Raw genomic sequence first — 11807 nt, forward strand, 5'->3', positions numbered from 1 at the left:
ACAGCCCCCATCCTCCTCCTCTCCCCAGACATCGGGCACTACAGCCCCCATCCTCCTCCTCTCCCCAGACATCGGGCACTACAGCCCCCATCCTCCTCCTCTCCCCAGACATCGGGCACTACAGCCCCCATCCTCCTCCTCTCCCCAGACATCGGGCACTACAGCCCCCATCCTCCTCCTCTCCCCAGACATCAGACACTACAGCCCCCATCCTCCTCCTCTCCCCAGACATCAGACACTACATCCCCATCATCCTCCTTTCCCCAGACATCAGACACTACATCCCCATCATCCTCCTTTCCCCAGACATCAGACACTACATCCCCATCATCCTCCTGCTATTAGTCGCCGCCATAGTTCTCACTTGTCCTTTTCTGTGCCGAAAATAGACGCCAGATATTCCGCCATGTTTTCTCCCGGTGCCCGCGCGCCCGGCACGTCACTACCCGGCGCCTGCTACGTCATCAGGAGACGCCACTGGGGGCGGGACCTCATTGCCATGGTAGCAAGGGGGCGGAGCCTGCGCTGTGACGCGACCAGTGGTGTGAGCGCGGGAAGAGAACAAAGAGACAAAGACACAGAGAGCGAGGAGAGAGACAGAGAGCGAGGGGAGAGACAGAGAGCGAGGGGAGAGACAGAGTGCGAGGGGAGAGACAGAGAGCGAGGGGAGAGACAGAGAGCGAGGGGAGACACAGAGAGCGAGGGAAGAGACAGAGAGCGAGGGGAGAGACAGAGAGTGTGAGGAGAGACAGAGTGCGAGGGAAGAGACAGAGAGTGCGAGGGAAGAGACAGAGAGTGCGAGGAGAGACAGAGAGCGAGGGAAGAGGCAGAAAGCGTGAGGGGAGAGACAGAGAGTGCGAGGGGAGAGACAGAGAGTGCGAGGGGAGAGACAGAGAGCGGGGGAAGAGACAGAAAGCGTGAGGGGAGAGACAGAGTGCGAGGGGAGAGACAGAGAGCGAGGGGAGAGACAGAGAGTGTGAGGAGAGACAGAGTGCGAGGGTAGAGACAGAGAGCGAGGGAAGAGACAGAGAGCGAGGGGAGACACAGAAAGCAAGGGTAGAGACAGAGAGCGAGGGGAGACACAGAGAGCGAGGGAGACACAGAGAGCGAGGGGAGAGACAGAGAGTGTGAGGAGAGACAGAGTGCGAGGGTAGAGACAGAGTGCGAGGGTAGAGACAGAGTGCGAGGGTAGAGACAGAGTGCGAGGGTAGAGACAGAGTGCGAGGGTAGAGACAGAGTGCGAGGGTAGAGACAGAGTGCGAGGGTAGAGACAGAGTGCGAGGGTAGAGACAGAGTGCGAGGGTAGAGACAGAGTGCGAGGGTAGAGACAGAGTGCGAGGGTAGAGACAGAGTGCGAGGGTAGAGACAGAGTGCGAGGGAAGAGACAGAGAGTGCGAGGGGAGAGACAGAGTGCGAGGGAAGAGACAGAGAGTGCGAGGGGAGAGACAGAGCGGGGGAAGAGACAGAGAGAGCGAGGGGAGAGACAGAGAGAGCGAGGGGAGAGACAGAGAGAGCGAGGGGAGAGACAGAGAGAGCGAGGGGAGAGACAGAGAGAGCGAGGGGAGAGACAGAGAGAGCGAGGGAAGAGACAGAGAGAGCGAGGGAAGAGACAGAGAGAGCGAGGGAAGAGACAGAGAGCGAGGGGAGAGACAGAGAGAGCGAGGGAAGAGACAGAGAGAGCGAGGGGAGAGACAGAGAGTGTGAGGAGAGAGAGAGTGTGAGGAGAGACAGAGTGCGAGGGAAGAGACAGAGAGTGCGAGGGAAGAGACAGAGAGTGCGAGGGAAGAGACAGAAAGCGTGAGGGGAGAGACAGAAAGCGTGAGGGGAGAGACAGAGAGTGCGAGGGGAGAGACAGAGTGCGAGGGGAGAGACAGAGAGCGAGGGGAGAGACAGAGAGCGAGGGTAGAGACAGAGAGCGAGGGAAGAGACAGAGAGCGAGGGGAGACACAGAAAGCAAGGGGAGAGACAGAGAGCGAGGGGAGACACAGAGAGCGAGGGAGACACAGAGAGCGAGGGGAGAGACAGAGAGTGTGAGGAGAGACAGAGTGCGAGGGTAGAGACAGAGTGCGAGGGTAGAGACAGAGTGCAAGGGAAGAGACAGAGAGTGCGAGGGGAGAGACAGAGCGGGGGAAGAGACAGAGAGAGCGGGGGAAGAGACAGAGAGAGCGAGGGGAGAGACAGAGAGAGCGAGGGGAGAGACAGAGAGAGCGAGGGGAGAGATAGAGAGAGCGAGGGGAGAGACAGAGAGTGAGAGGGGAGAGTGAGAGGGAAGAGACGGAGTGCGCGAGGGGAGAGTGAGAGGAGAGACTGAGAGGGAAGAGACGGAGTGCGCGAGGGGAGAGAAGAGACAGAGAGTACAGCCACCTTTGATAATGGGGCTGGGGAGGCTCGTAAAATTCTTGAAGAATACTGGCATATTTTATTTATGGATGCCGATGTAAAAGATCTGCTGCATCATACCCCGTTAATAACTTTCCACAAAGCCCTGTCCATTCAGGACCGCTTAGTGAACAGCCACTATATAGCCCCTAAACCTAAAGGCATGTGGTTGGAAAGGCGGTTCTTGAGGAGTTTTAAGTGTGGGGGCTGTATAGCATGCCCTTACATCCAGACAGAAAAACTTTCATAAGTAACAGCACGGGCGAACAGTTCAATATCAGAGACTTTCTGTAAGAGCACTGGTGTCATCTAAAAAACTACCCGTGGGTGTGGATTGGAATATGTAGGGAAGACGTTCAGGGAGCTACGCATAAGAATTGGGGAACGCCTCGGGGACATCACCCACAAAAGGGATAAACCAATATGTAATCATTTGTGGACGCATCACAATGGCGATGCAACTGCGTTACGGTTTATGGGGATTGATAAGGTCCCATACCCGGAGCGTGGAGTTGACTGGGATAGGATGATCCTCCAGGGGGAGGCAAGGTAGATTTTTAAACTAGACCCCATCCTACCCAAGGGCTTCAACGATCAACATACATTTACATCCTTTTTGTAAATTCTGTGGAAGAGATCCCTGTATAAGCACTGCTTGATTCTGATGCAGTTTTGAACAAGTGATACCTATGGTGTTGGAGATGATTTATTGTGTGTCTAGCGGATGATATTGTGATACCGGACTATACAACCACTCTCCTCTGTAGGTTTGAACTCTGATTGATTTTATGTTGGAGCATTTACTCCATCTACTCGCATAATTCGAGATGTCTGTACGATGTCCTGCGTCTATAATCTGTCGATTGCCTGCTGAGAGGCTCTGCCATACTAGCGTCTCTAAGGCGAGGCGTCCATATAATCTTCCTACTTTAACCACGGATGCACGCTTCCGCTGTACTTTGAGCCAGGCTGTTTATACTGCGGTCCGTCACAGCAGGTGTTCACATTGCGGCCCGCCGCACTTGTGTGTGGAGGGTGACGGCTGGATTATAGGATTGAAGGGCTAAGGAGGTGTGCCCAATCACAGAGAAGTGTAGGCGGGCCTAACAATTTAAATAGGCGGAAGTACTTTTTTCCATATCGTCCCCCATGACGGCCCCCTGGAGGTTGCTTCCCCTTCCTCTGTAGGGACAGGAAATTGAGAGCATTATAAGGCCCCACCCTCAACCTCCCACCAGTGTTTTTCCTGTTCCTACAGAGATAGGATTGAGAGTAAAAACCTCTCTCGCCTCCAGGAGGGGGGGGGAGGTGGAATCGCGTACCCCTCGTGGGTGCCTGTTCCCCCGGGGCTTCCCTCGTCCGGCCTCTTTAGGGAGTCCTACTTGGGGTCCTCAGGCTCCGGTTGCCATCGGGCAGGTGCCGGCAGCTCTACGGCTCGTCCGCGGCAGCCGGCACATAGCGCCTCCTCAGTGCGCGACGTCACTTCCGGTTTCACCGGAACTGACGTCAGAGGCCTCAGCGTCACGACCTAGGGGACAGGCCGCGGAAGATGACGGCAGACGCCGGCGGCAGGTATAAAAAAACCACAAGATGGCAGAGGAGGCTGAAAATCGTTCCATATCCCTGGGTTCTGTGAGTAGGACGTCTGGCTGAACGCCAATGTTTGCTGGCACTATATGCTGTGTTTGGGAGTCGGCTTTTTAATTAAGCATCACTCCTGTGTTTTGTGTTTTTATAATTAGGAGAAGGACATGTTTGTCAAAGAGAAAGTTAAGGAATGTGAGAGACCAAGGAGAGACCAAAAAAGGCACCGTCTAAACGCTGCCAGATGTGTAATACAAAACTTGATGTGTCATATAAAAAGAGCTTGTGCAAGGATTGTTTGGACAAGATATTAATAGAAGAGAAATCTTCATTTATGGATGAATTAAGAGTTGTGATGCGTGAGGAGATTAAAGCTTCTAGAAGTCCGCCGCATAAGAAAGTCAGAGGAAATCCTGTATGTGTAGATACTGATGATGAGCAACCTTCATGTTCATATGAAAAGGATATTGAGGAGTCTGATATCATGCAACAATCCGTACCCAATGACCCTAAATATCTTTTTCCAAATGAAGATATGGATGGGCTTATTAAAGCATTAAGAGATATCTTAAATATTGAGGACACAGTAGAAGAGAGGTCAGTGGTTGACGAATTGTTTGGAGGTTTGAGAAGGAAGAAAGTGCGAGTTTTTCCAATCATTGAAAATCTGAAAGATCTTGTTTTGGATGAGTGGAAAGACCCAGAAAGACGTTTAACAATCCCCAAAGAATTTAGGAACCGTTTATTATTTGACCCGGAGGAGACGAAAATTTGGGATAATGTGCCCAGAGTTGATGTTCCCATTTCCAAAGTTGTTAAAAAAACTGATTTACCCTTTGAGGATTCTACCCAGTTAAAGGATGCTATGGATCGGAAGTCAGACTGTCTACTTAAAAAAGCATGGGAGGCCTCTATGGCGACTCTTAAAACCAATGTTGCAACTACCTCAGTTTCTCGCACTCTTTTCTTTTGGTTAAGACAGCTTGAAGATCACCTTAGAGAAGGTACGTCTAGGGAAGAGATTCTAGATTCCATCCCGCTACGGAAGTCAGCAGCAGCTTTTCTAGCGGACGCATCGGCAGAGACTATCCGTTTTTCCGCAAGGGAAACCGCATTGTCAATTGCAACCAGAAGAGCACTTTGGCTTAAGCAGTGGTCAGGAGATGTGCGTTCCAAGGCTAAGTTGTGTAGCCTTCCTTTTTTGGGGGAATTTTTGTTTGGCACAGAGCTGGATGATATCCTAGATAAAGCAGCTGACAGTAAGAAAGGGTTTCCAGAAGCGAAGCAACAAACAAAGAAACAGTTTTTTCGTGGCTTTCGCTCAACCAGAGATCAGCAGAGATTTAAGGGCAGACAAACATGGAGACAAGGATTTGGGAATACATCCAGAGGAGGAAGAAGCAAACAGTTCCTCTTCAGTTCCACAAATAAGCAAGAAAAACGGCAATGACGCCAGAGTGGGGGGAAGATTGAAAAATTTTCACCCCCAATGGGAGAACATAACTTCAAACAAGTGGGTACTCTTAATAATCAGGGACGGTTATTTTATAGAGTTTGTATCACCACCCCCTCACCGATTTGTTCTATCCAGGCAATCCTCACACAAACTAACAGGTCTGCTTTGGGAAGAGGTTTCCGGTCTGCTGAAGCTGAACGTGACCAGTCCAGTCCTCCAAGAAGAAAAAGGTATGGGCCATTATTCTCCCTTATTCCTGATAAAAAAAAACCAAATGGAACCTTCAGATTAATCACAAACCTGAAATTTTTGAACAAATGGGTAGCATATGCCAAATTCAAAATGGAGTCAGTGAAATCTGCCACCCCTTTAATATCTCACAATGCAGTTTTATGCACCCTGGACCTCAAGGATGCATACTACCATGTACCCATTCATCCAGAGTCACAGAGATACTTACGGTTTGCAGTGTTGTCACCCTCAGGGGAGGAGTTTCATTTTCAGTTTATCGCATTACCCTTTGGTCTCTCTTCAGCTCCTCGGATCTTCACCAAGGTCATGGCAGAGGTAGTGAAATATCTTCGAACAGAAGAGATCTTCGTGGTACCTTACCTAGACGACTTCCTGTTAATCGAAGACTCGGTAAGTCACATAGAGAATCAGAAGAAGACAACAATAGAGATATTGCAATCCCTGGGATGGATCATAAATCTAGAAAAATCAGACTTGACCCCAAGTCACATAAAAGAATTTTTAGGGGTATCCCTGAACTCTGTAACTCAAACCTCCTATCTTCCACAGGAGAAAGCGGACAAACTTCTTGGAAAGATCAGAAATTTCCAGAAGAAGAGGTTGGTGTTAGTTCGGACAGCGATGAGTCTGCTGGGGACCATGACATCATGTATTCAGAGTGTGGCCTGGTGCCAAAGCCACTCAAGGACCTTACAATCCTGGATCCTTTCAAAGTGGGACCGAAATCATCACCATTTGCACTGGTCACTGGTCATTCCTCCAAAAGTGAAAAAATCGCTAGATTGGTGGAAGAGTCCCAGGAATCTTCAAAGAGGAGTGGAATGGATACAGTGGCCATTAATCCAGATTAAGACGGATGCCAGCAGTTCCGGTTAGGGAGCTCTCCTGCCGGGAAAATATGTTCCCGTTGGTCCCGGGAGAGAAAACAAGTCTCTTCAAACTAAAGAGAATTGAGAGCAGTCCTGGAGACAATGGAAGCCTGCACCGACGACTTGAAAGGGCGTCACATAAAGATAATGTCAGACAATACCACTACGGTTGCCTATCTAAAAAGGCAGGGCGGAACCAGATCCAGGGAACTGCTAAAAATATCCCAGAAAATATTCTCATGGGCGGAAGAGAATCTTCGCTCAATTTCAGCCATCCATCTGAAGGGCTCAGAAAATGTAGTGGCGGATTATCTCAGCAGATCTCAGATCCTTCCACACGAGTGGAGTCTGAACGAGGAGGTCTTTCAGGAGATCATTTCAAGATGGGGATTACCAGCCATCGATCTGTTTGCCTCAAGGAAGAACTGCGAGGTAGAGAAGTTATACTCACCTAAAGAGAGGCCCCTTGGGGGCTGGATGCATTCTCACAGGTCTGGAGCCAAGATCTGGTATATGCTTTTCCCCCAATCCCGTTGGTAAGCAAGGTGCTGCAGAAGCTGTTGATCAATCCAGCCAGTCTTATCCTGGTCGCACCCTTATGGCCGAAGAAGAGTTGGTTCCCAATTCTTCAGAAGTTAGCAGTGGACCTTCCATTCATTCTTCCCGAGAGGCCAGACCTTCTACATCAGGGACCAGTCCTGCATCTGAACCCAGGGTTTCTAAAATTGGCAGCCTGGATCCTGAAAGTGCCTTCTTGAAAAGAAGGGACTATCATATAAGGTAATTAAGACCTTAAAAAATAGTAGGAAACCAGTAACTCATGCCATATATCTTAAAATATGGAAGAAGTTTTGTTCCTGGTCTAAGGATATGCCTAATCAGGATTCTCCTAATGTATGTCAAATCCTTGATTTTCTACAGGACGGCTTTGAAAAGGGTCTTCGACCTAGCACCTTGAAAGTCCAGGTCTCGGCCCTGAGTGCATTCTATGACACCGCACTTGCAGAACACAGGTGGGTTAACTCCTTAACGCTCTGCGCCGTAGCTCTACGGCGCAGAGGTATAAGGAGTGTATGAAGAGGGCTCACGGGCTGAGTCCTCTTCATACAAAGGTGGGGGTTTTTGCAAAATGCATAAAACCCCCACCGCTAATAACCGCGGTCGGTGCTAGCACCGATCGCGGCTATTAACCCCCCCGTTGCCGCCGGCAAAGTCGCCGGCGGCATTTAAAAGACGGCGGCGCGCGGGCGCCGCCATCTTTTTTTCGATCGCCACGCCCCCGAACGTCATCGGGGGGCGGCGATCGGTTGCCATGGTAGCCTCGTGTCTTCTTTTGACACGAGGCTATCTGGCAGCTGCAGATTCGTTACAATGAGCCAGTGGCTCATTGTAATGAATGTGCTGCAAAAATGCCATATATTGCAATACAGAAGTATTGCAGTATATGGTAGCAGCGATCTGACCATCTAGGGTTAATGTACCCTAGATGGTCTAAAAGATAGTGAAAAAAAAAAGAAAAAAAAAGTTTAAAACATAAAAAAAATTAATAAAATATTAAAAGTTCAAATCACCCCCCTTTCCCTAGAACGGATATAAAACATAATAAACAGTAAAAATCACAAACATATTAGGTATCGCCGCGTCCCAAAATGCCCGATCTATCAAAATATAAAAACGGTTACGGCCGGCGGTGACCTCCGAGACGGGAAATGGCGCCCAAATGTCCGAAATGCGACTTTTACACCTTTTTACATAACATAAAAAATGAAATAAAAAATGATCAAAATATCGCACAGACCTCAAAATGGTAGCAATGAAAACGTCGCCTCATTTCGCAAAAAATGACCCCTCACACATCTCTGTGCGCCAAAGTATGAAAAAGTTATTAGCGTCAGAAGATGGCAAAAAATTTTTTTTCTTTTTTGTACACATTCGTTTAATTTTTGAAAATGTATTAAAACACAATAAAACCTATATAAATTTGGTATCACCGCGATCGCACCGAACCAGAGAATAAAGTAGGCGTGTTATTTGGAGCGAAGAGTGAAAGTCGTAAAAACTGAGCCCACAAGAACGTGACGCACGTGACGTTTTTTTTCAATTTTTCCACATTTGGAATTTTTTTTCAGCTACGCAGTACACGGCATGTTAAAATAAATAACATCACGGGAAAGTAAAATTTGTTACGCACAAAATAAGCCCTCACACAGGTCTCTACACGGAAAAATGAAAAAGTTATGGATTTTTGAAGTTGGAGAGCGAGAAATCGGCCGAAAAACCCTGCGTCCTTAAGGGGTTAAAAGATTTTTCCAGGCCTGTACACGTTTACGTCCTACTATTAAAGAGTCATCCCCTCAGTGGGATTTATCTTTAGTCTTAGACGCCCTAACTGAGAACCCTTTTGAGCCAAATGACTCTAACATGCGTCTCTTAACTTTAAAGACTGCCTTCCTTATAGCCATCACATCGGCTAGAAGGTTAAGTGAGTTGCAAGCCTTGTCTATCTGTGAACCCTATTTGTCTATATCTGAGGATAGGATTACGCTTAAGCTTGACAGAATTCTAATTTCTAATGTCTCTAATTTCCATAGGAACCAAGAGATTGTCTTACCAACTTTTTGCCAGCATCCAAGAAGGCCTATGGAGGAGAAATGGCATCTGTTGGATGTAAGGCGTACAGTGCTTAATTATCTTGAAGCATCTGGTCCTTGGAGAAAGGATTTAAATCTGTTCATTCAATTTGCAGGAAAACATAAAGGCAAGAAAGCTTCAAAAACCACAATTAGACGATAGATTTCTGAAGCCATTAAAGGATGCTACAAGGTCAAGCGTGTTCCCCTACCGCTTTCAGTTAAAGCCCATTCTACTAGGGCTATGTCTACATCTTGGGCGGAGCGAGGGGGAGCCTCTATTGAAGAGATTTGTGAAGCTGCCACATGGAGCTCAAATACTACCTTTGTTAAGCACTATAGACTTAATGTTCTATCTTCCAGAGATCTGGCCTTCGGGCAGAAAATACTTCAGGCTGTGGTCCCTCCCTGACTGGGCATAATTTGGTCTCCAGGGGGCCGTCATGGGGGACGATATGGAAAAAAGGAATTAGTCTCACCGGTAATGCAGTTTCCATAAGTCCACCATGACGGCCCTATTTTTTTCCCTCCCGCTTGTATAAGAAGTTTTATGTTATCTATGTATGTGAAATTAACGTACTGAATAAATTTGAGTTGGATCCTATGCCGGTGTAGTTATTTGATTAACACTGGTGGGAGGTTGAGGGTGGGGCCTTTTAATGCTCTCAATTCCCTTTCCCTACAGAGGAAGGGGAAGCAACCTCCAGGGGGCCGTCATGGTGGACTTATGGAAACTGAATTACCGGTGAGACTAATTCCTTTTTTTCTGGCCCGACACATACGGCCAGCCTGCAAACTAGATCTCGGGGTCTACCACATGGTCAGGAGATGTGTAGTTTTCTATTTGTGAATCTGGACGCACAGCTAACGTTTCATATCTGCATGCCACTACATATTATCTTCACGCCAAGCTAGAGTAAAGGACGTGGATTCCAGTAACTATCCCTCTGATGAGTCGGGAGATGAAACGCGTCAGGGAAAGGTGACGCTGACAGGGGGCATGTGTTAATTTGACAAGGACAGATGTGGACTGCCCTTGTGAGGGCGGGAGTTAAAGGGTTGTACATAGGGACAGGTAGCTCCGTGTGCCCCTCACTACCCACCGGTCTGAGCGGACAAACGTCTGAACCATGGTAGGACAAAACCACTCAATTTGTGATACACCAATGGTATAATTGACGTTTATGCTATGTTTCAGTCACATACTTTCACTTCTGCTTGATAACTGGCCTTGATAGGTGTAATCTACAGTTTTTTATTGTCTTTTGCATGAAATTATTTTTGATGCATTTTTTTTTATAAAATTTTGGATTAAAAGTGAAAACCTAATCATAATAATCCCAACACAGACCTCCAAAACTCTTATAAGCTTCCTACTTAGGGTCCGAACGCAGCACTTTCGTCGGATTTCCCGAATATTTCCGTTTTGCAGGCGTCCATGCAGGCGCAGGCCCAGCCAACCTAGGAACCAAAACGGCTGTTGGAGTAGTCGAGGCAGGAACACCCAGAGAACTCAGGCAGCCAACAGGGAAGGAATCGTCCATTGCCAGGAGAGCCGGAGAGGGAGCCGAACCGGAAGTATACTACAGGCCGGAAACAACAGTACTGCTTGATTGCTCCTGCATTCCAGCTGGAGAGGAAACAGCAGCGTCGGGCCGGAAACCAGGTGGCGCCAACACAGGAAGAGTCGCGCTACCCGGAGTGGCTGCAGGTCCTGCAGGAGAGCGATGGGAACCAGCGCCAGAGAGGGAAGGGGCCGTGCGCCCCGCCCTCGATCTGGTAGTGCGATCTGCACTTATAGAAGGCGAGTCAGCAGGAGAAAAGCCAGATGGTCGACTTCATTGCTGACTGGAGAGCCAGCATGAACAAGGAGCCGGCGAACTGGGTGAGGGCCAGAGGAAAAGCCAAAGTTGAAGGAAGCAGGTCTGTAAGCTGATAAGCCACCCATGCTGCATCGGTTGTCCCAAAACGCTGCTGAATAGCATCCATGGTCCAGAAGAAACAACACGGTCAGATGTTGCTTACTAATAGCCAATGAATCCCTGCCACCAAGGGACAGAAGAAAAGATCCCCCAGTGACAGCGACCCATTGACCTTTGACACCAACAAATCAAGTGCTTGTTGACTCCGGGTAGACTTCAGCCCAGGTGACAAAACAAAGAGCGGGAAAATTCTTCCCGCCAAATTAACTCAAACAGTTCACCATATACCTACCCATATTCCCATCAGGAACCCTCCTTATTGTCCGGGTCCCCCACAGGGGAAAGGAGAAAGATTGCAGGAGCGTGTACAGGCAGCCTATCTTGGCTCCATCTTGGATCTCTCCAAAGATCTTTTAATACCTAGGCCTTTGACGAGGACAAGGGGGCATCCTCTACGCCTAGAGGAGAGGCGATTCTACCATCACCATACACAGGGGGCATCCTCTACACCTAGAGGAGAGGAGGTTCTACCATCACCCTAGACAGGGGGCATCCTCTACACCTAGAGGAGAGGAGGTTCTACCATCACCATAGACAGGGGACATCCTCTACACCTAGAGGAGAGGAGGTTCTATCATCACCATAGACAGGGGGCATCCTCTACACCTAGAGGAGAGGAGGTTCTACCATCACCATAGACAGGGGGCACCCTCTA

General features: G+C 48.6%; 1 protein-coding gene across 4 annotated transcripts; it reads left to right on the plus strand.

Annotated features, from left to right (window-relative positions):
• The first annotated feature begins 2259 nt into the window (after nucleotides 1-2259).
• Nucleotides 2260-9732, plus strand: LOC140119718 (uncharacterized). 4 transcript variants are annotated; one of them, XM_072139061.1, is made up of 3 exons: nucleotides 2260-7320; nucleotides 9132-9207; nucleotides 9287-9732. In XM_072139061.1, exons 1-3 carry the CDS (start codon nucleotides 7139-7141, stop codon nucleotides 9590-9592), a joined length of 564 nt encoding a protein of 187 aa, XP_071995162.1. In that variant the 5' UTR covers nucleotides 2260-7138; the 3' UTR covers nucleotides 9593-9732. The 4 variants fall into 3 exon arrangements, 1 of the variants encoding a protein (XP_071995162.1); XR_011853421.1 differs by having other exon boundaries at nucleotides 2260-6061; nucleotides 6221-7320; nucleotides 9132-9732; XR_011853419.1 differs by having other exon boundaries at nucleotides 9132-9732.
• The last annotated feature ends 2075 nt before the right edge of the window (nucleotides 9733-11807 follow it).

Source organism: Engystomops pustulosus, chromosome 2 (assembly GCF_040894005.1).
Source record: "Engystomops pustulosus chromosome 2, aEngPut4.maternal, whole genome shotgun sequence".
Classification (NCBI taxonomy): Eukaryota; Metazoa; Chordata; class Amphibia; order Anura; family Leptodactylidae; genus Engystomops; species Engystomops pustulosus.

Coding starts and splice junctions, on each gene's coding strand:
- LOC140119718 (XM_072139061.1), top strand. CDS start 7,139: ATGGCCGAAGAAGAGTTGGTTCCCAATTCTTCAGAAGTTAGCAGTGGA. Junction 7,321..9,131: donor AGAAGGGACTATCATATAAG/GTAATTAAGACC, acceptor TAATTTCCATAG/GAACCAAGAGATTGTCTTAC. Junction 9,208..9,286: donor AGAAATGGCATCTGTTGGAT/GTAAGGCGTACA, acceptor TTCAATTTGCAG/GAAAACATAAAGGCAAGAAA.